Source organism: Cimex lectularius, unplaced genomic scaffold, assembly GCF_000648675.2.
Source record: "Cimex lectularius strain Harlan isolate CLEC.00 unplaced genomic scaffold, Clec_2.1 scaffold137, whole genome shotgun sequence".
In the NCBI taxonomy this organism is placed as follows: domain Eukaryota; kingdom Metazoa; phylum Arthropoda; class Insecta; order Hemiptera; family Cimicidae; genus Cimex; species Cimex lectularius.
Window position 1 is genome coordinate 73,192 of NW_019392687.1, and position 21,565 is coordinate 94,756.

General features: G+C 36.7%; 2 protein-coding genes across 3 annotated transcripts; one reads left to right on the forward strand and one right to left on the reverse strand.

Moving 5' to 3' along the window:
• The first annotated feature begins 1,484 nt into the window (after positions 1-1,484).
• On the forward strand, positions 1,485-16,812 carry LOC106664931 (putative inorganic phosphate cotransporter). Of its 2 annotated transcripts, XM_014391021.2 has the most exons (13): positions 1,485-1,586; positions 10,801-10,931; positions 10,997-11,227; positions 11,294-11,381; positions 14,557-14,646; positions 14,704-14,837; positions 14,889-15,041; positions 15,106-15,238; positions 15,857-15,958; positions 16,026-16,165; positions 16,220-16,339; positions 16,419-16,477; positions 16,584-16,812. In XM_014391021.2, the coding sequence occupies exons 1-12, from the start codon at positions 1,565-1,567 to the stop codon at positions 16,437-16,439; spliced, it is 1,365 nt and encodes a 454-aa protein (XP_014246507.1). In that variant the 5' UTR covers positions 1,485-1,564; the 3' UTR covers positions 16,440-16,477; positions 16,584-16,812. The 2 variants fall into 2 exon arrangements, with proteins under 2 accessions (XP_014246507.1, XP_014246506.1); XM_014391020.2 differs by lacking the exon at positions 16,419-16,477.
• Positions 16,813-17,578: 766 nt separating this feature from the next.
• Positions 17,579-19,600, reverse strand: LOC106664943 (follicle cell protein 3C-1). The gene is made up of 4 exons (XM_014391049.2): positions 19,453-19,600; positions 19,183-19,399; positions 18,641-18,712; positions 17,579-17,766 (listed from the first exon to the last, which is right to left on the reverse strand). Exons 1-4 carry the CDS (start codon positions 19,497-19,499, stop codon positions 17,659-17,661), a joined length of 444 nt encoding a protein of 147 aa, XP_014246535.1. The 5' UTR covers positions 19,500-19,600; the 3' UTR covers positions 17,579-17,658.
• Between the last annotated feature and the right edge of the window lie 1,965 nt (positions 19,601-21,565).

The window sequence follows — 21,565 nt, forward strand, 5'->3', positions numbered from 1 at the left end:
TCCCGTCGACAAGTCTGCTCAAAGAAGAAAGGTCATGCCTCTGCACACAGTTGCGCTATTGATTGGAGTCCGTTGACCGTAGTGGCTGTGCCGGCTGTTATAACGAGCGAAAGACCCCACACAGCTGAGTGCCATAAGTGCTGTTGACAATATTCTTGTTGTTTGTAGCTAGTGCTTGTGGCTTGCCTCATTAGTGAGTTGTGACATCCCGTCGACAAGTCTGCTCAAAGAAGAAAGGTCATGCCTCTGCACACAGTTGCTCCACGGAAGATGAGAGATCATGCAGCGAAATGAAATAGTAGATGCAGGACGATCCTTTAGTTGACGGAAAAGTTGCTGTACTGCACGAGATTTTTGTGTGATTGGAAAAAGCTATTGATTGGAGTCCGTTGACCGTAGTGGCTGTGCCGGCTGTTATAACGAGCGAAAGACCCCACACAGCTGAGTGCCATAAGTGCTGTTGACAATATTCTTGTTGTTTGTAGCTAGAGCTTGTGGCTTGCCTCATTAGTGAGTAGTGACATCTCGTCGACAAGTCTGCTCAAAAAAGAAAGGTCATGCGTCTGCACACAGGGTGCTGAAAGCTCATTGGCTGCTGCACGGAAGATGAGAAATCATGCATAAAAATGAATTAGTAGATGAAGGACGCTCCTTTAGTTGACGGAAAGTGTGCTTTAGTGATCGGGCTTTTTAGTGGGTAGGACAGTCTGTTGATTGGGGTTTCGACAGTTGTGGTTTAGCCATATCGGCAGTTGAGAGTGCCATAAGTGCTTTTGAAAATATTCTTGCTTCTTGTAGCTAGTGCTAGTGGCTTGCCTTGCTTGAGTAGTGACATTTCGTCGACGAATCTGTTCAAAGAAGTTTAGTGGGTCTGATAAGTGCCCTTGTCGAGAGGAGCTGTTGATTGGGGTTTCGACTGTTGAGCTCGAGCCACATTGGCAGTTGAGAGTGCGATGAGTGCTGTTGAATACCCTTTCTGCTTGTACCTAGTGCTTGTGGCTTGCCCCATTAGTGAGTGGTGACATCTCGCCTTTTTGAAAAAAAAGACGTTCGTGCCCCTGCACACATGGATGCTGCATCGAAGGCGAAACAATTGTTGAAGAAATGAAATAATCTCAAAAGCCAATATTACTAAGTAGTAATCATCTAATAAGCAAAAAGCATTTAAATTTGACAAGGATGTGTTCGAAATATCGATACTTCTTTGGGATTTCTTGTTGATGTCTGTGCCATGATGAACCTGTTGCTTGGACAAATACGAAATGACGATAGTGAAAGGTGGAAATGTCTGATAAAAAAATAGCAAAGAAAGGCATCCGACTCGCTAAATTTGAATATTCTGCTGTCCTCAAACGGGAAAACCAGTTAGAGCTGTGGTACAACTTTTGCTAAATTTCTAATTTCAAAATGGAGAGAACAAAACGCCTTTCCCATTTTTATACTATTAGACAGATTAAATAATACGCAATTAGATTATTCTTAAAGGAAAGCTAAGAGGGGGATATCGCTGAGGTGGGGCCCAACTCGTTTTTGTCAAACAGTCGCTGGCCGTCAGGGGGGAAATATGGAGAGAGTACAACGTAATGGTGAGTTTTGTCTGAATTTTACATATTGTTGACAGCCGGCCGGTTTCCCTTATCTATATCCCGACTGATATGGAAAAAACGGTGAACATTTTTAAAATAACGTTCCAACCGTCGACCGTGAGCGTTGTAAAGTAAATAACCATTTTACTTTAAAAACATCTTGAAAACGGAAATTACTTATGTAATTCTTTATATTTTATTTAACAAAAAGTGAGAATTATTGCTACAAGCTGTAAGGAATCTAATAAAATTAAACCGTAGATATACAAAATTACCATATTTTGTGTTAATAATATTATTCCAACAAAAACATTCAACTTAATCATTTAAGCAAATACAACATTAAAACAAAAATATTATTGTACTAAAAATTAGATTAAAATTTTATATTTGACAAATCATTTCAGCCAACACGTGTTACGAAGATTAAAATCTCGACTTTTCCAGATTACCAATTGTAGAGATTTATTTTCTTTCGTCGGTTAAATAATAAATGACCTTTGGTTCAAAAATTCTTCTAGATATGATCCACGACACAATTCTGTTGAATGTGGATCGCCCAACGCATAAATTCCATGCATATTCATGAAGAATCAATAAGAAAAAGAATAGACAATTCATCTCGTTTTTATTTCAGATTGTTTTATTATAGACTACAGTCAATATGTTGGTGTTTAGGTCGCTAACCCCACCCGAAGAATATCGAGGTCTCTGGGGGGAGTTTGTTGTGTTTACGTTTGATTTATTAGAATGGATGTTATTTATTCGCGTGAAAGGAAGGGGTTGCATAAACTCGCCCGGAGAAATATCGAGTGCTCTGGGATGAGTGTGTGAAGTCAGGAGAGTAAAGTAAGTTATTAGCGAGAATAGAGTGGGTTCGAACCCGCCCCGCGGAAATTCGAGTACTATGAAGGGAATGTGCGTCGTCTGGAGGGTTAAGTGGTTATAAGAATGGAGTGGGTTTGACCACCTCCGAGCAATATGAAGTTCTCTGGGAAGAATGTGTGAAGTCTGGAGAGTAAAGTAAGTTATTTGCGAGAATGGAGTGGGTTCGACCTGCCCCGAGGAATCTTGAGAATCCTGGGTAAGTGAATGTGACCAGACTTCTATTTTTGAGGTAATCTGTATTGTATACCATCTGTATGAATATACCTGAGATACAAATGCGACGCCTAACATGAAATACATTTCAATAAATGTACATTAATGACTATATTACAATTAATTAAGGTTTTCTAGTTGAGATAAAAAAGTCAATGGCACGAGCGGGATTCGAACCCACGATCTTCGGCTAGATACTCCGCTGCTCTACCACTTGATCTATCGTGACCTCGATCCACTCGGACACTAACTTCTCATCTCAACCCCACTTTTTGCATTTTCCCTCCTTTTTGCCATTTTTCATACTTCTCTAAAGCTCTCCGCGGCCATTTCATTTGTCGTCGAGAATCCAATCCGATTACACGACATTTGAAAAATGGCAAAAAGGAGGGAAAATTCAAAAGGTGGGGTTGAGATGAGATGTTAGTGTCCGAGTGGATCGAGGTCACGATAGCTCAAGTGGTAGAGTAGTGGCGTATTTAGCCCAAGGTCGTTGGTTCGAATCCCGCTCGTGACACTGACTTTTTTATCTCAACCAATACCTTTCATAAATATTAATTAATCAAAAAAAGTTATCGTATAACTCTGAAACACAGCGAGAACTAATAGAAATGAAATTGGAACAAGCTCGGCATAATTTAAATATTAATTAACATCTAATTATTCAACCATTCTTTTTTCTTAGAAAAAAATACAAGTCGGTTCATTTTTTTATGAAGACATATTAAATAAATTTGTTAAACTCTTTACTGTACTGGAGCCATGAGCGCAACGCCAACTGCGGCCCTGGAGGTGTTGTTAAACCTCCCATCACTTCATATTTTAATGCAAGGAGAAGCCCACAGGCTCATAAATGGACAACCGTCTGCAAGGATAGGCCATGTAAATAAACAATGGAAACTGCGGGAGGAGATACAAGCAGATGGCATTTTAGGCATACCAATCGATGCCCCTTCACCAAAATACAATTGTACTAAAAAGTACAAGGTACAGGAACGGGAAGAATGGATCAAAAGAACAGCGCTTAAGGCGAACTTCTACTGGTACACTGACGGTTCCAAAACTGACAAGCGCACGGGGGCTGGAGTCTTCGGTATGAATCCAAAGACCGAACTGACGTTAAACCTAGGTAAATATGTTCGTTTTCCGGTCTGAAATTATAGCAATTTAACAATGTGCCAGAGAAATAAAAAGGCTAGGAATACAGATAGCCATCTTCTCCGACAGACAGGCAGCACTAAAGGCCTCAGGCGAGGTGAAGGCGAAGTTTGGACCTGCATGGAGGACCTGACGGAAGTCAACAGTTATAAGTTTGGAACACCAAAGGCCGTTTTTTAAAAAAGATCTTATTTACTTTAAAACATACAGAGAAGATTAAAGAACAGCAAAGGCCGAGAGATTCGTCAGATGGATGTCGTACGTCCGAAGAACGGGGAGAAATACGCTCTGTTTAAGATAAGCGCCGGGTTTTATGAAGTCGTAGTGCAGAGTCAGCTGAGTCAGTTCATTCAACTCTTCCTCTATCCCCATGATTGAAGCTGTCCTCAGCTTGCAAAGAGATTTTTGCAATGCTTCAGGTAGGGCGAAAGGCCATTTCCTCTAGTGAAGATTTTTTCCAAAAAATCCTACTACATTGACAAAATAACTTCTTATTGATAAAATACTTATAACATAGCAATAGTAACAATGTGTGATGGTTAGTGACCGTTAGTCAATGATTATTCGGAGAGAGAGATATATCAGACAAAATATAATATAACATAAAATAATCATCACATTCTACACATCAAACATTTCTACATAATCTAATTCTTCAACAATTTGGCTTTCCTTTCGCTAATTATCCCCGTCTATATAATCCTGAAAGAATAATCATGCCGAACCATTACCGACGTTTTTTCCCATTGTTGGCTTCTTTCATCTCAAAGAAGCCGACTCCTCATAGAAAAATGTCTTTCTATCCCGACTTCCTTCCCCACCCCTTCAAAATCCAACGTATATAAACATAAAACAGCAATATCGCACTGGCACTCAACACGACATGCAAGAATGGCACAATTACACAGAAGACAAACACTTTGAGTGAGTAGAAATATTTTGAATAAATTGAATATAAAAAAAAATATTTTGCATTGCATAAATTCTCTTTTTTCCACATTTTATGTTTCTGTGAAGGTCTATGTAAGTGCAGGTTCTTGTAACTAGAACAGGAAAAATCACAAGCACTAAGGAAAGTTGACAAGGCTATGGGGGTATTAACAACCCGAAGCTGGCCAGTGAGTTATGAAAAACGGGGAGCATACTCAGGTTGATGTGCAGAAGGCCTTGTAGCCTCCTGTTTTATCCCCAATCACTAACCTCTCTACTTGAAATTCTGATAACCTGCTAAGACAGGTGTCCGAGAAAAAGAAACGGAATTTTGTAATAAGGCCGAACGGAAATTTTTCCTTCAGAAATCAATTTTCCTCATTAAAAAAGGTAAACTGGACATGTAATTACAGCAATTATTTTGGTAATTATTTTTCATAAAATGTGTTCCGAAGAAAACTTTTTCAAACAAGCGACTGATAAGAAACTCTGCTTTTCTCTTTCTTTTTTGTAATTTAAATATAATTTTGATCTTAAATTCACTAATTTCGTGGTCCGCTTGACCAATTAATATAATTAATGAAGGTTTTTAGTTGAGATAAAAAAGTCAATGGCACCAGCGGGATTCGAACCCACGATCTTCGGCTAGATACTCCGCTGCTCTACCACTTGATCTATCGTGCTTTCCGTGGCCATTTCATTTGTCGTCGAGGATCCAATCCGATTACACATTTGCAAAATGGCAAAAAGAAGGTAAAATCCAAAAGGTGGGGTTGAGATGGGAAGTTGGTGTCCGAGTGGATCGAGGTCACGATAGCTCAAGTGGTAGCGCAGCGGAATATCTAGCCGAAGATCGTGGGTTCGAATCCCGCTTGTGCCATTGACTTTTTTATCTCAACTAAAAACCTTAATTAATTGTAATAATTTTGATCATTATAGTTTGGTTAAATTTTAGTTCTCTTCTTTCTTTTAAGGGTTTTGATTATTAAAAATACATCGTAGATTTCTAGTTAAATTTATAGCAATGTGCATTAAGTTATTAGAATTGTTACTTCAAACAACATCTTACCAGACCAACAATTTGGCTTTCGAGCCCATCATTCCACTACTCATCAACTTCGCATATCTATTGTTACCCTAGGCCTATTATCGCCTGTATTATTAATATTTTTATATTATACAATCATGTCATAAGGAAAACTTTTTCGCAGTAAACGAAGGTAAAGAGACTTCTCAGATGGACGAAGTGGTTGCAGGTGTTCCACAAGGGTCAATACTCGCTCCGCTGTTGTACCCAATTTTCACGTCTGATACACCCATAAATGAGAATGCACTTACCGACACATATGCAGATGACACCGCCATATTAACAAGTCCTCCCTCTTCTAGACAAGCTTCACTTATGTTACAAAACCACATATCCACAATTGAAAAATGGAGCAATTTTTGGAAAATAAAGTTTAACCCCTCGAAGTTACTCTGGCTTGAGACTTGTCCTCGCATATACTTGTACAATGAACCTGTTCCTCAATCCAACAAAGTTAACTATTTAGGACTTACCTTGGACAGAAGACTAATTTGGATTCACACACACGATTAAAAAACTTTAACAAACTATTTAAAATGCTTTGTTACCTACCCGACCGACAATCAAAATTACCATGTAAATCAAAACTTTCGACATACTCATACTTACTCAAACCTATTTGGATGAACGGGTGCCAAGCTTTATGGATTGCCCAAATATTCCAATATTCAAATATTACAAAGTTTTCAATCCAAAATTTTAAGACTAATTTTTTATGCTCCTTTTTACGTAACCAATAACAGAGATCTTCATACGCCAACGGTTTTCTCATCCATCAAAACATATCACAGACGTTTTCATAGTAAATTACAAAATCACACTAACACACAAATACTCCATTCCTCACAATTACCATGTAAGGGACTGAAAAGAATATGGTAAGAGCAATCTTAAATGATTAATATAATTTTATTAATCCAGACAGGCTGCTAATGGGCGGCTTTCTCTAAAACGCACGTAATGCCACAAACATAAATTGAAATCCAATCTGCTGGTTGTTCATAATAGATGTACAATTGTAGATAAAAATAAATGAAGACAAAAAAAAAAGCTTTACCCAATTAACAAGAACATATCGGTTAATTTAATTGAAATTAATAGAGTAAGAATAAATGAAAAATATCTTTATTCATTTTTGCGCAGTTTATATTGTGTTTATGGTAGATTAAGATTGGTAGATGCTGACTTGTTTTCAACAAAACTATGCTGTTGCTGGATCAATTGTGACATAAGTGGATATAAAGACAAAGTGGATATGTCGTATCATAAATAATAGATTCTAATACTTTTTCTATTGAGAAAATTATATAGATGAGACGGTAGTTCTTAATATTTGACTTATTACCGCTCTTATAAATAGAGGTTACATAGATAACCTTCTAAATATTTAGCATAAATCCTATTCTCGATGACGAGTTATGCAACAATGTTAGAGACTGAGTAACACTGACTGCACAATTTAAAAAAATGACCAGATACACTATCATATCCCAGAGAAGTTTTCGGTTTAATATTAACAAGTTTATTATAAACATTTACGTGTAGAACATTTAATTTTAAAAAGTTAAGCTAGTTAATCCTGCGATATTCCAGCATACGACTCCTCCGATTGGTTTGGATAAACAGAATGTCCAGTAGTAAAGAAATGGCCGAGAATGAATATTTCTAAGGAAGTGAATTTTGTTAAGTACGAAATGAACAATCGAAACACGGGAGATGACTTTTTTGACTTGTTGGTGTCCAGATATGGTGCAAGTTTTAAGTAGAGTCGAAGGTGAGGAGATGAAAAAGAACACACAAATACTCCATTCCCCACAATTACCAAGTAAGGGGCTAAAAAGAACATGATAAGAGCACTCTTAAACGATTAATACAATTTAATTAATCCAGACAGGCTGTTATGGGCAGCTTTCTCTAAAAGGCACGTAATGCCACAAACATAAATTGAAATTCAATCTGCTGGTTGTTTATAATACATATACAGTTGTAGCTAAAAATAAATGAAGCAAAAAGAAGTTATTGGATGAGATTGTTCTTTTATCTGTGCATATAATTACTAGTTTTTTCCTTGCGATAATAACAAATGTTATTGCATAACAGTGTGTACAACCGATCTGTAACAAGTTGTAATTTACCACTGTCACGAAGAAGAAGATTCTCCCAATGTTTGACTATTATGATTTTTGTTCTAAATAAAAATATCCGTTCTTGCAAGAAAGTATGGCCTTTGCCATGCCACGTGAATAATTTCAATTTTACAGTAAAACCGGTTTGAAATTGGAATTTTCAAGGAGAAAAACTAGTAAATTTTAGTTTTTTCTGTTTAATTGTTTCTTTTAACCAATGTTCACCTCGCATAGTATTTAAAAATAGGAAGCACCGATTTATACTATAATGGCATATAAATTAATAAATAAGAAATAAGTAACAATAATTTTTTTTCACATTTGTCTATTCAAGTTTCGTTAGCCAGATCAGAGTGCCTTTTATGTTTTAACCGTATTAGATGTCTCGGGGGTGGCTGATTGTTGGCGATATCCTGCATTAATGGGTTATAGTGTGACAGTATTTTTTCATTGTGCCGATCGTATGAGTCCTTTATTACCGTCCGGACATCTGGTATATCCAAATCCCGGTGAATGGCGACGTTGCGTTCGTACCATCCGCAGTTATCAGACAAAGGATTTGGATTTTCTTTATTTGTGTATCTGATGCCGAGGACCATATTGAACAGCCGTACTGCCAAATCGGTCTTATTACTGTTAGATAAATCAAGCGTTTTATATGCAGGGATATATTTTGGCTGGTCAGGAGATGTTGTAAGGAGTACATCCGGTGTCGTGTTCGTGTCACAGCATTTTTAATGTGCACATCCCATACTAATTTATGATCCAGTTGTAGGCCGAGATAGCGAACAGATAATGCAAGTGGTACGGTTCTCCCTGTTGCTGAATGACTTGTCACATTGCGGCAATAGGTGAATTGTACAGTCTGCGACTTGTTTGGATTAACTTTTATCCTCCATTTTCTGCACCATCCGCGAAGTCCTGCAGCCCTGTACGGGCTTCCTGGCTGGTGTGGTGTTTAGATAGTACAGTGACATCGTCTGCAGAGTGAACTATTTTTAGAGCTGGGTTGGTTAGGAAGTCACTCGAAAAAAGTAGATAAAGAAATGGCCCCAACACACTACCTTGGGGTACTCCAGATATCATTCCAAGGATTTGGGAGTAAGTTTCACCCTGTCGTACAGAATAGGTGCGACCTGTGAGGTAGGACTGGAGTATGCGGTACATGGTATCAGAAATATATGTTTTACTTTACTTACGAGACCTGGGTGCCATACTTTATCAAAGGCCTTTTCGGTGACGATGAAAAGACTCAGACAAACTTTTATTCTCCTCACGTATTATTCATCGTTTAGAAGTCTGTGGCCCACAAAGTAGTGTTTTTTTTGGAAGTAGGTCTTTTCCTACGCACCCTGACACTTCTATACCTTTGCTGTGAATTCTTTTGACCCACATCGATCCTGTAACTTCTTCCCGTACTTGATGAGACGTACCCTTTCTCAAGTCTACTTGACAAAAGATCAAACACTATAAATAGATTAATTTACAATAGTTTAACACTTTGGTCGGTGGACGCAACGCTTTAGGCGTTGACACGGCGCTCATCGCGGTAAGGTAAAGATCCCGTGTTCGAATCCAGCGACGCAGCATTCGAACGCGACATACTTGCAATTTTTTTTTTTTTCTTTCAAAAACACCGGCACCCCGAGGGTTGATATAACCTCTGCTGTTGCGAACCCTCGTAAAGAAAAAGAAGTTTGTACTAAAACCGGTCTGGATGTATGAACTGGCACTGGACTTCTGCCGAGTCTAAAATCCTTAGGAAAATCCTCGCTGGTACCTTTTACTATATGGAATGAGACAATCCACAACGACCTTAGTAAACCCACCGAATACGACACTATCCTCTCCAGTTATCATAAGTTCCATAAATCACTCCGACAACCTTAATCCACTCATCCAACAGCTTGCATCCCTCCAAATCCCTTTAAACCGATAAAAAAAATTGAGAGATAGAATGAAGAGCCGAAAGACGTAGAAACTCTTTTACCATACCATACATAGAAACACACATAAATGAAAACAAAGAGGGTGTGGGAATAGGAGAAACAGGTAAAGAGAGGTAGAGCTAGCAATACAGATAGAGAGAGAGAGAGTGAGTGAGAAGGCGTGTGGGTGAAGGAAAGAACATTTTATTGCCATTCTCATATTTTCTTTAATTACAAACCAACGTTAAAAGATTTTCTTTTATTGTCTTTAAGTGAGTTCACGATCATCGACCGGAGATTTCTTTTTCCTTTAATTGATGCGCTCAAGCGGTTCTTGGCCAATCTTTAATATTGGTTACGCAAATGAGAAAATCTATAATCATTAGTTGATTTTTTTATGGGCCTCTCTGTGACGGATCAGATCCAACCTTTGCCATTTTCCTTTCTTAAATGTTCTTTCCTTAACACACTCTCTCTCTCTCTCTCTCTCTCTCTCTCTCTCACACACACACACACACACACACACACACACACACTCCCTCTCTAATATATTCTCTCTATGGTCTCTATAGAACTGGTGCATGTAAGCCTTGAAATTTCCGTGTCCTCAGAATTTGGGGGATCCGCAAGACTGGTTAGAACCCGTGGGTTAGCTTTCCCTTTGTGCTTCTGTCCCACCTTTCATGCCACAAGTTGTTTTTTTTTATCTAAGCTTTAGAACAATAGATCTGGTTCCTAGGCGCATCTCGTAGTCTCACTCTGGCGCACCCGATTTATCATGTTGGCTCATTTCAATCTTTTATCTGTCAGATTGCAATTCTGCTTTTGTGTCCAATGTCGAATGGTGGAGCTTTATTTTTAATATAAGAGTTTCTAAATTTCAGGGATGATCGGCTGGAGACACGAGCAGATATTCTTGATGTTCCTCGGAATATCAATAGCTTACGCTCTCCGAGTGAACTTTTCCGTCGGTATTGTCGCAATGACAAGCAACACAACCAACACAGACTATCCGGTAAGGAATGACAAGCAAATCGAGGTACTATTTTTTTGATTTTTTTTCTTAACCTGCATTTCCAGACGATCGACTGGAACACGAAGGAGAAAGGCCAACTCCTCGGGTCATTTTTCTTCGGTTACTTCTGTACTCAGATCCCGGCGGGCGTGATCGCGGACAGGTACGGGCCGTCCAAGTTCCTCGCGGTCGCGATGCTCTTCTGCGGCGTTGCCACCCTGCTCTTTCCCTTGGTCACCCTCCGAGGAGGATACTACGCTGCGTACGCAAGCAGGGTTTTGCAGGGCCTAGGCCAAGTCAGTTTACGAGCTGAAGCTTTTCGTCCAAACCGTATTTTGTCGTTAAAATAGGACTTTTTTTAGGGGTTCTTGTATCCTTGCGTCAACACGCACATGTCAAAATGGGCTGTGCCAACTGAAAGGGGAAAGCTGTTCGCTTTTGCTTTCGGAGGTAAGAGCAATTTTTTAACTTAAGTTATATTATTTATGATAAAGTACGGATAAAGCACACTTTCAACAAGAAATTTAATTAGTTTTTAAATAAATTATATTAATCATGTTACATGAAGAACCCTCAGTTTCTATAGCATATTCTCCAAGGCAAAATCTTACAATTTCTCGTTAATTTTGCTTCATCTTTAGTAGTTGGTCTTAGTATGTGTTTTTGTCATATTTATGAACATGTCCTTAATCCTTATGTTTTGTAAACTTCATGGCAGTCAATTAAGGTTTTTAGTTGAGATAAAAAAGTCAATGGCACGAGCGGGATTCGAACCCACGATCTTCGGCTAGATACGCCGCTACTCTACCACTTGAGATATCGTGACCTCAATCCACTCGGACACTAACTTCCCATCTCAACCCCACCTTTTGAATTTGCCATTTTTCAAATGTCGTGTAATCGGATTGGATTCTCGGCGACAAATGAAATGGCCACGGAGAGCTTTAGTGAAGTATACTTCATTTTAAATCATTAAATTCACTAATTTCGTGGTCCGCTTGACCAATTAATATATTACAATTCTTAAGGTTTTTAGTTGAGATAAAAACGTCAATGGCACGAGCGGGATTCGAAAGGATAATATATTAATTGGTCAAGCGGACCACGAAATTAGTGAACTTCATGGCAGTATTGATGGACTTTCTGTCATTATAAGTATAAATGTATTTTTCCCTAAAAGAGCTAATTATTGTCGATTACGTTAACTTGAAAGATCTATTTTTTGTAATATAAGCCATATTCATGCCAAATGAAGGTTAAACATATTTTACTGGTCTTTCCGAAACGAATTTTTCTCCTCAGCTGGCCCCTTTTTTTATTGACTTTAGCTTCTTTGGGTTTAACTGATTACAAAGGATGACGACAACCTAAAGACCTCTTGACCTCTTCGCGAAGACCCAATGTCTCTTAACAACTTTAGTTATCTCTTACCCTTCTGACATTTTATATATCATTGTAGTTTTTCAGGGAAGAGTGAATAATTTTTAATTAATATTTAGTTTAATTAATATAATAACGTTATCTAAATGTTTTGCCTATAACAATAAAATTTAATTTAACTCATGGGTTTATGTTTTTGTCAGATAACATTTATCTAGTGCTCAAATATGAACTATTACAGTTTAAAAAAAATAAATCACCTAATTGAGATATTTCTATGGATATAACAGTGTTTGTTAGAGGTATAAGCAGGGAGAGGCACGGCCTGAAGGCATAGAACCCCCTCTTGACGAAAAATAATGACCTAAATGACCTTGCTTATTTCTGTATCTTTTTAGTTAATTTGTTTACAAATGTATTTTCTAAGAAAACAGTTAATATGTAACTGTTATTTATAAAATAAATATCCTACAACAAAAATAGTTTAATTTAACTCAAGGAGATATATTTTTGTCATAGAAGCAATACTTCTCAGGCTACAAAGTGTTTGTCAGGGATATAAGCAGGGAGCAGCACTGCCTGACGGCTTGGACCAACCACTTGGTGAAGAAAATGTGGATTTGAATTTCCCTAAATGACCTTACTTCTTCATACAATTTATCTATCAATTGCCATTACGCATTTTTTTTCTTTTAATTAAACAATTCTTGACAAATAACATTCAACTTGTGTCAAAATATGAAATTTTACAATAAAAACTAACCTAATGAGAGACTTTGGCTTCTGGATGTAACTGTGTCATTAGGGTTATAAGCATGGAGAGGTACGACTGTAAAGAATCCGAAATGTATCTGACAGAGAAACAGGGTAGATAGGGAAACAAAGCAGTCTAAAAATGCCAAACTACAGCACATATTAAAACAAAAATTAACAACTAATCATGTATGTAGGATGTTCACCGCCACTACGTCAACGGAGGCCCTACATGGCGGGAACTCTGTCTCTCCCCTCTATCTGGACCCCAGCTGACAGTTTTAGTTGTTACCACCACGCGGTCCTACGAACACGTTTCTTTTTACGCTAATGTATTTTAATGTTAACTAGTTATCCTTTTACTTTTGTTTATGTGTTCTTTACCAATAAACTTTAAATCTTTATCTTNGAAATGGCAAAAAGGAGGGAAAAATTCAAAAGGTGGGGTTGAGATGGGAAGTTAGTGTTTGAGTGGATCGAGGTCATAATAGCTCAAGTGGTAGAACAGCGGCGTATCAAGCCGAAGATCGTGGGTTTGAATCCCGCTCGTGCCATTGACTTTTTTATCTCAACTAAAAACCTTAATTAATTGTAAGATAGGATTTTTGAAATTATTAATTATTTGTTAAGTATCAATTTCTGTTCCTTGTTGTAAAATATGGATTTGAAGAACATGTTCTTATTCTGAAGAAGCTGAGATAACTGGATCTTGCCCAATTTTTTTTTTTTAATTTCCAGTAAACACTTTGCCACTGGTTACAGATTTATTAATTTATTGGTTACAAATAAACTTTTGGTATATTTGGTACATATCAGAGACAACATTTTTGCATTTACCTTCATAGATGAGACCATTTTCTGTTTTTTGCAAAAAAGAAAAATTACTTTAATTGTCTGGTAAGAGCCAATGAAAATAAGCCAAAATGCCAAACATCATCACGAAGAAAAGCTTGATTAAAAAAACACTAGGCTATGGAAATTGTCAGAAACTAAAATTTACAAATAAATTCAATCACAGTTTTGTGAATCTTTTTTCAGCTCTCTTGAAAATGTATGAATTGGTCCTGTTTCTACGTTTTGTGTAACTCTTTATCACAAAGCATTACGACTTGCCTCAAATGAACTAATTAGCTGAATGTCTAGAAATGATGTACCGTTGACAAAACGAATTGTTAATCTTTTTTACAGATTAGGGTTTCATAAGGATTAGTTTAGTGTAGAATTATTGACAATTCATTAACATAAAAATCCTGTTAGGCAAATGTCCCTATGCTCCTGCATCTAGTGACATATTAAAATGTCATATATCACAAATGATGAATTATAGGTATTGGATTGAATAAGATTTTAGTAGATGCAGACATTTAAACTTTTGTTTAAACTTTTGAGGAAGCTTTCAATAGAAAAAATTGCTTAATTTAGCAGCCTTTGTTATAAAAAGATTAAATAAATATGGTATTCATTATTTTTTTTAAATTAAGTTTTTCCCCAGGATCTCAGTTTGGTACAATTGTGATGCTCGGAATCGGCGGATATTTAGCTGTTGGGTCTGGCGGTTGGCCTTCAATCTACTATTATTCTGGTTCGTGTTCATTTAAGGTCAGTTAATTTTAAGTTTAATTTTTATATCGTATTACAGGAGCTGCTGCAGTGATCTGGGGCATCCTCTGCCTACTGTTTGTTGCCGACTCTCCTAGACAACACAATTGGATTTCTGAAGAAGAAAGAGACTACATTGAGAAAACATTCGGTTCAGATTCACCCAAAACAAAGGTAAAAGAAAATTACGATGATAGATGATTTCTACTAATTTTATTTTTCAAGGAAAGGACGTCTCCTCCTTGGGGCGATATTATCACATCTCGACCACTATGGGCCCTCTTGGTGGTACACATGGCTCAAAATTGGGGTTTCTGGACTCTTCTTACCATGATCCCAAGCTACATAAAAGGAGTGCTGAATTTCAACATCCAAGAGGTGACAAACAAACCATACAAGTTTTACAACATTCTTATGTTGTTGTTTTTTTCCGTTTTTGAAGAACGGCATGCTTTCATCCCTGCCCTACATCGCCATGTGGCTCTGCACACTCATTTTTTCAGCTCTGGCTGACATGGTGAACAGGCGCAAATGGCTGAGCCTGAACTTCTCAAGGAAAATGTGGAACAGCATCGGTGATTGTTTTTAAGATAATTCTATGGAAGGTTTAAGGAAAGAATGTACATTGTGAAGAACAAGATCTTCTCTTATTCGGCTATGGGTCTTAAATTTAACTTTTCAGTTTACTGAATTAGACATTATTCACTTCAGTATTTTATGTTTCAGTTTAGATTAAATACAACTTTTGGTAGAGCACTCTATCAAATATTCTGCGTCTCTTAGACCCAATGTCCTTTTTAATAAAATACATCAATTTTTGTATGGACTTAGTGTTTGAGCAAAGGAAATATTTACTCATCCATGACAGAAGTTTAAATTTTACATATTTTTGTTAAATACATCTGGTCTGCCTGTTTTCTGATAATCTTGGATTGAAACGGGGGAAAGTAGCTTATTTGTGGTTAATTTTAAGTTTTTAAGTTCTTAAGTTATATTCCAAGTTGTTATTTTCTTGGATCATGCATTAACAATTCTTTTTAACTTAGCAGTTTATTTAAAAAATAAATAATGGAAACTTTTCATCTGGAGTGCAATAAACTAGTCAAAAACAAACAATTTTCAATATGGTTCATGGAACTACCTAACTTTTTTAGATCTTGCTCAAGGCTAAATTATTTTTTGTAAATTTCAAGCTCATTACGGTGGAGCTTGCGCTTTGATGCTTCTATTTTTCAAGCAGACCAATTCCACTGAGGCCATCATCCTGCTGACCATTGCAGTCGCTCTTAATGCAGGTTTGTTTTTAAAACTAATTCACCTAAAACCAAGACAGTTTATAATTTTTGAAGCCATTTTTAACAGGTACATACCTAGGATACCTGTGCAACCACCTCGACCTATCGCCAAATTTTGCCGGCGTTCTTATGGGCATCACAAACGGCCTGGCCAACATCGCCTCAATACTTGGCCCTACAGTGGCCGGTTACATTGTCACAGACGAAGTAATTATCGAATAACAATCATTTTCAGATAACTTTTAATTTGAAATTTTCCAGACGAATAACAAAGAGTGGCAGACAGTGTTTGTAACATCTGCTATCATCTTCTTCTGCGGCAACTCCATTTTCGTCCTGTTCGGATCGACTGAGACCCAGCCTTGGAACCAGCCCAAAAAGGTAAACTTTATTATTTGCTTGAACAAAGGGAGCTTAAATTACAGAAAAAAATTTTTTGACTAACATTTTCTTTGTAAAGTTTGATGGAAAAGAAATTTAACCTGGTGGCGCATGGGGTAACATTTTTTCGCTTTACTGGTGAATATGATTTAATTCAATTTTTTTTTAATTAATTAACTTTTTTAGCATTTCACTTCATATAACTGCTTTATATAAATTTAATTAATTTTTATTTATTCTCTAGTTAACACAAGCATCTTTATCAATGGACCCAATCAACACTACATCACCAGAAAAGTAGCAAAATTGAAAAATAAACTCCAATTTGGATGCCTATTTGTATTATTATAATTATAACATTTTGCAAATAGTTTTGAAATCAATGGAAAATTAGATTCTGTGAAATAACTTTATTTGTGATTTCTTGTAATATAATTTTTTAAATAAATTATAATTGAGTCTTTCATTTCTTATTTTTTGTGTAATTTATCTGCCATCTTTATCCACCTAGACCTTTTTTTGCCAATTTTACACTGCATTTCAGATACTTTTAACCGGGTCAAACCCAGTTCAACTATTTTTGGCACTCTACCAACTCAAAAATCAAGCCATCTTGAAACCATAATTACCAAAACAAATAGACTACAGTTTGTTTCATTTTTTGGAGACTAGATCAGACTTAATAACGAAGAGTTTTAATGTTTTATGCCACATAGAACTTTATAAGACTTAACAAACAACATTATAAATACAAATATGTACTTTGCTATTAAAATTTTAAAGCTTAAATAAATTTGATCCTAAGGCATAAAATTATTGATGTTGTTATTGTTATTTGGTTATTTATTCCAGTCTTCTCTAGTTGACCTTTTGTCTGTGTAGATGTCTACTGCCGGTCCGGTCACTGCTTTCTTGCAGGGTGGAGAAGAGGGATTCCAGAGCGAAGTATGCTCTGGTGGTTTAGGAGATGTAGACTTTTACACATTATTTCGATGTGGTTTTTATTCACATCTCTGCTAAGACCCTCGTTTATCAAGAAAAAAAATTCTTAAAAATTATTCTTAAACCTGGCTGGCTGATTGGCTGCGTCCAGGTTGGTGACCCTATTGGTACCGGGACGGAGGCATTCCTCCACATATTGTTTTATTCAAGCTTTAAAGTCCGGTGGCTAATGCAGAAACGAAGGCCAGTTTTGAAAAAAAAAATTACAAAGGATTTAAATAAAAGTTGTTCTTTAAACTTGTTGCAACAATTTTATTGTAAAAAAATATAAAAAAATTTTATCTATAGAAAAGAGTAATTTTCAGCAGGTACATATATTATATAGGGCATTTATAAGGTTTGCCGTCCTTGCAGCAAAGTTCTCGTCCACTCGACATCCGCGTGTTGTGCCAAACATTGTCACAATTTTTCACAAGAAGATGTGCCTGGAAAAAAAAACAATTACTATTTCTACTATAATGATGATGATGGCCAAATGAATTTTCACTTTTTCTCTCTTATATCTGGAAGAATTTACATACAATTTAAATAACCAAAAAACACCTCATTTGAAAATAGCAATGTTGAACTTTTCTGATTATTTTAGTCAGTATTTAGTATTTGGTATTTTAGTTAATGGAGTCTGATAAACCTATTGTTGGGTGATTTTTCCTGCCAGTTTTGCCCGTCAGACCCTTTTTCCATCTACAGTGCTGAGTTTATGCTTTCACTTCGTGACTCTCCCTGCTTATAATCCAAACGTTACAGCACTGAAGATGGTAAAATGTTAAGATACGTCTGACAAGCCAAACCAGCTATGAAAGAAAAAGCATAAGGATCAGAATGACCTTGCAACATATTTTTCAGTCTTTGTCATCATGATTCTACAACTGATGGTACAGAAATAATAGGACCAGGATTATTCAAGCAGACCCAATAAGTGACTCAGTGCCAGTCCGACTCATGGACCAACATCCAACATCAACTCTAAAAATCAATGGTCAACATATTGAAAATCAACCAGAGCACCACAGTGGCCAAGGTTAACGCGTACGACTTGAATTTGCCATGCTAGCAGGTCTGGGTTCAAATCCCAGCAGAGCCCATGGCTTTTTAATTGATAATGGTTTGAAAAATGAATTGTAAAAGTGGTTTGACCCCTCGACCACAAAACCCAATGGGTGGGTAGACTCCTGTATGACAAGAATTAATTTTCTTCACTTTTTTCACTTATTGAAAAACAAAATCAAATTAAGGAGATAAATGTGAAATGGATCTGTAAGTAAAAAATAATTATTTCATTAAAATGAATTGTCTTACCCTTTCTTTATAAGCATCTCGGTCTAGGAGACCACAAGCATTGGATTGGTTTCCAGAGAGATATTTCAGCAACTGAAATACAAAATCAAACATTTTAAGTTTCACAAGCATTAATTAATTAAGGTTTTTTGTTGAGATAAAAAAGTCAATGTCACGAGCGGGATTCGAACCCACGACCTTCGGCTAGATACGCCGCTACTGTACCACCTGAGCTATCGTGACTTCGATCCACTCGGACACCAACTTCCCATCTCAACCCCACCTTTTGAATTTTTCCTCCTTTTTGCCATTTTTGCCATTTTTCAAATGTCGTGTAATCTATTTGTTTCTCGGCGACTATTAAAATGGCCAAGGTGAGCTTTAGTGAAGATATACTTCATTTAAACTTATTCAATTCACTAGTTTTCATGGTCCGCTTGACTGATTTGATGACTAATATCTTTCAATTAATTTTTATTTTTATTAATTTTATTTCAATTAACGAAAACTAGTGAATTGAACACGCATTAATTGTTTTAAAAATGCAATTTTTTTTTATTTACTTGTTCAACACATTTTGTCTGGCATTGTTTCACGCCCATCGAATTGCAAACGTAATGATCATCAAATTCGTTCAAGACCAGCGGATATCCAGTGGGCTGCTGCTTTGGCTTGACTTGGCCGCTGAGGAAGACTCCACAAACGCATGGTGTGCGCCCATCAGGAGAGACCAATTCATATGGATTCAATGCATTGGCGTTAGCAGCAGCCAATGTAAACCTGTAAATGTTTTTATTAAAATCTCTAGAAAAACAAATTTTTAAAACACCTACTGGATCAAAGTGAAAATACAAGCGAGGTAGATCAGTCGATCAGTCATTTCCGTCTTGTTCACTGCTTTCAAATGAAATATGCTAATCCATTTTATAGTAGTGGATAGTAAGCAAAAATGTAAAAAAATCCTTGGATTAATGACCTGAGAATGGAAGAAAATATGTCAACAATCCTCTTTAAATGATTTCGCAAGTGCTGATTCAGGACTGAATTATAAACATGTCAACTAGTCATGAATTAAAATAATAATAATAATTTTTTTTTAAATTGCATACTAAAATCAAAAATATGTTTCCCTTTCATATTATGTTGGAAATATTGAAAAAAAGAATGACAATCACATTTTTATTATTTGATAATTAACATACATTTATGTTTATCTTGTATATGTTGTATAAGACAAAAAAACAAGTCAAACTGGCAAAAATTTGATTCTTTTTTTAATAGGTTTTCAAATAGATAAAGCTGATAGAAGTAAATTAAAAAAAGTTTTTAACTTGCTAAATTTTCATTTTTACGACTCAAGTCTTTAGCAATAGCAATCAGATTACTAATTACAAATATCAGATTATTAATAGAATGATGAAATTAAAATGTAGACCTACTCAACTTTTATGATATTTAAACAAAAAAAATTTTTTTACTCTTTTGTGCGGACAGCACTTGGGACATTTCTGATGAAGATAAAGAATCTCTATGTGCATTTCTACTTATCTGACATCTTTACATCTGACCCAGACCTAGGAAATCCCAGACCTGAATAATATTAAACAGAGCCTAGACGTCTTTCAGTTTGGCCAAATCCTTGAAAAACTCCTGAAAAACTTATATCTCATCCTTGATAATTACAGTACTATTCCATCCAATAAATTTGTGCTCAGGCGAGCGTTCAACATTGCCATGGATGGTAGACATCATAACACTGCCCATTAAATGGAAGGAATTCTAATCAGGTGCTTTTCTAGATGTGAGGCAAGCTTTTCAAGGCAAGTAATTCAGGTTTGCTCTGTACTCAAGGGCATCAATTCACTTATTGCCTTATCCTATAATCTATTTGTCCAATTTCAAATTCGAATCGGAACATCCTTCTCTATTCACAAAGCAGATGTTCTGCAAGGCTACATCCTTGGACCCATTCTTTACCCCGTGTATTCTGCAGACATTTCTATCAAACCCCAAATTCAATCAGGCTACAGTAGTGGTCTTTGGAGACCCCCAGGACCATCAAACCAGTTCAAGAAATATACCATCAAATTCAACGAATCCAAATCACAGTAAATGACTATCGCCCACTGCTGTATCATCTCTCCCTCAATTCAACACCTCTGTTCGCCTAGCAACCAATGTTGTCCACTTCATCATAAGATTGGAATTGAACTAACGATATAACCTAATCAAAGGATTAGGTTAACAACTTAACAACAGATCAAAACTCTAAAGCCTAGTACACTGGGATTCTTTGAATCGATTCCTAGAGAACTGATTAAAGGCACTTGCAGCATATTGTGCATTATATTCGACGACTTCGGACCTCCTTTTGAATCGATTCATGTTGTGGAGCAGAGTCAGGGGGCATAGATTCATTGTTCCGATGCAGCCCCGACTCTGCTCCGTGACAAAGAACTGTGTCACGACCAAGATTCAGTTCACATTCATCGGTGCCTGCGAAATGACGGAGGAACTAGCTCTCTCGGGAATTTCCCTTGCTCTTTTTTGCATTGCACGTAGTGCATCCAATCGGAAGTGCATTAAAAATGCCCAAAAAGATGGTGGGTTCGACAAATATTTCATGGCGGGAATCAGCACGGGAAAAATCTTTTGGACAAGATTAAATGATGGCGCAGGGTTCAGACATTTTTTGAGGATGTACCCGACCAATTTCGAAACCATTTTAATGAAAGTTGGCAGGCTAATTTCCAAGAAAGATACTAACTTTCAGGAATTTTTCTCTCCAGCTAACAGATTAGCTGCCACTTTATACAAGACACTATCAAAATCTTCAAGACGACTCACTAGAACGTCAACTAAACAAATGAAGCAAGAGCACTTGTTCCAATTTACCTCCGCACTGGTAAATGTTGCACAAAATTGAGTCAAAGAATCCCACATCGC

Bases quoted from the DNA above. Each gene is read 5' to 3' on its own strand.
- LOC106664943 (XM_014391049.2), bottom strand. From the start codon at position 19,499: ATGACTGATCGACTGATCTACCTCGCTTGTATTTTCACTTTGATCCA. The intron at 19,400-19,452 runs GTAGGTGTTTTA...AAACATTTACAG, and splicing joins TGTATTTTCACTTTGATCCA to GTTTACATTGGCTGCTGCTA. The intron at 18,713-19,182 runs GTAAATAAAAAA...TTTGTATTTCAG, and splicing joins AGACAAAATGTGTTGAACAA to TTGCTGAAATATCTCTCTGG.
- LOC106664931 (XM_014391020.2), top strand. From the start codon at position 1,565: ATGGAGAGAGTACAACGTAATG. The intron at 14,838-14,888 runs GTAAAAGAAAAT...TTATTTTTCAAG, and splicing joins CAGATTCACCCAAAACAAAG to GAAAGGACGTCTCCTCCTTG. The intron at 15,042-15,105 runs GTGACAAACAAA...CCGTTTTTGAAG, and splicing joins TGAATTTCAACATCCAAGAG to AACGGCATGCTTTCATCCCT.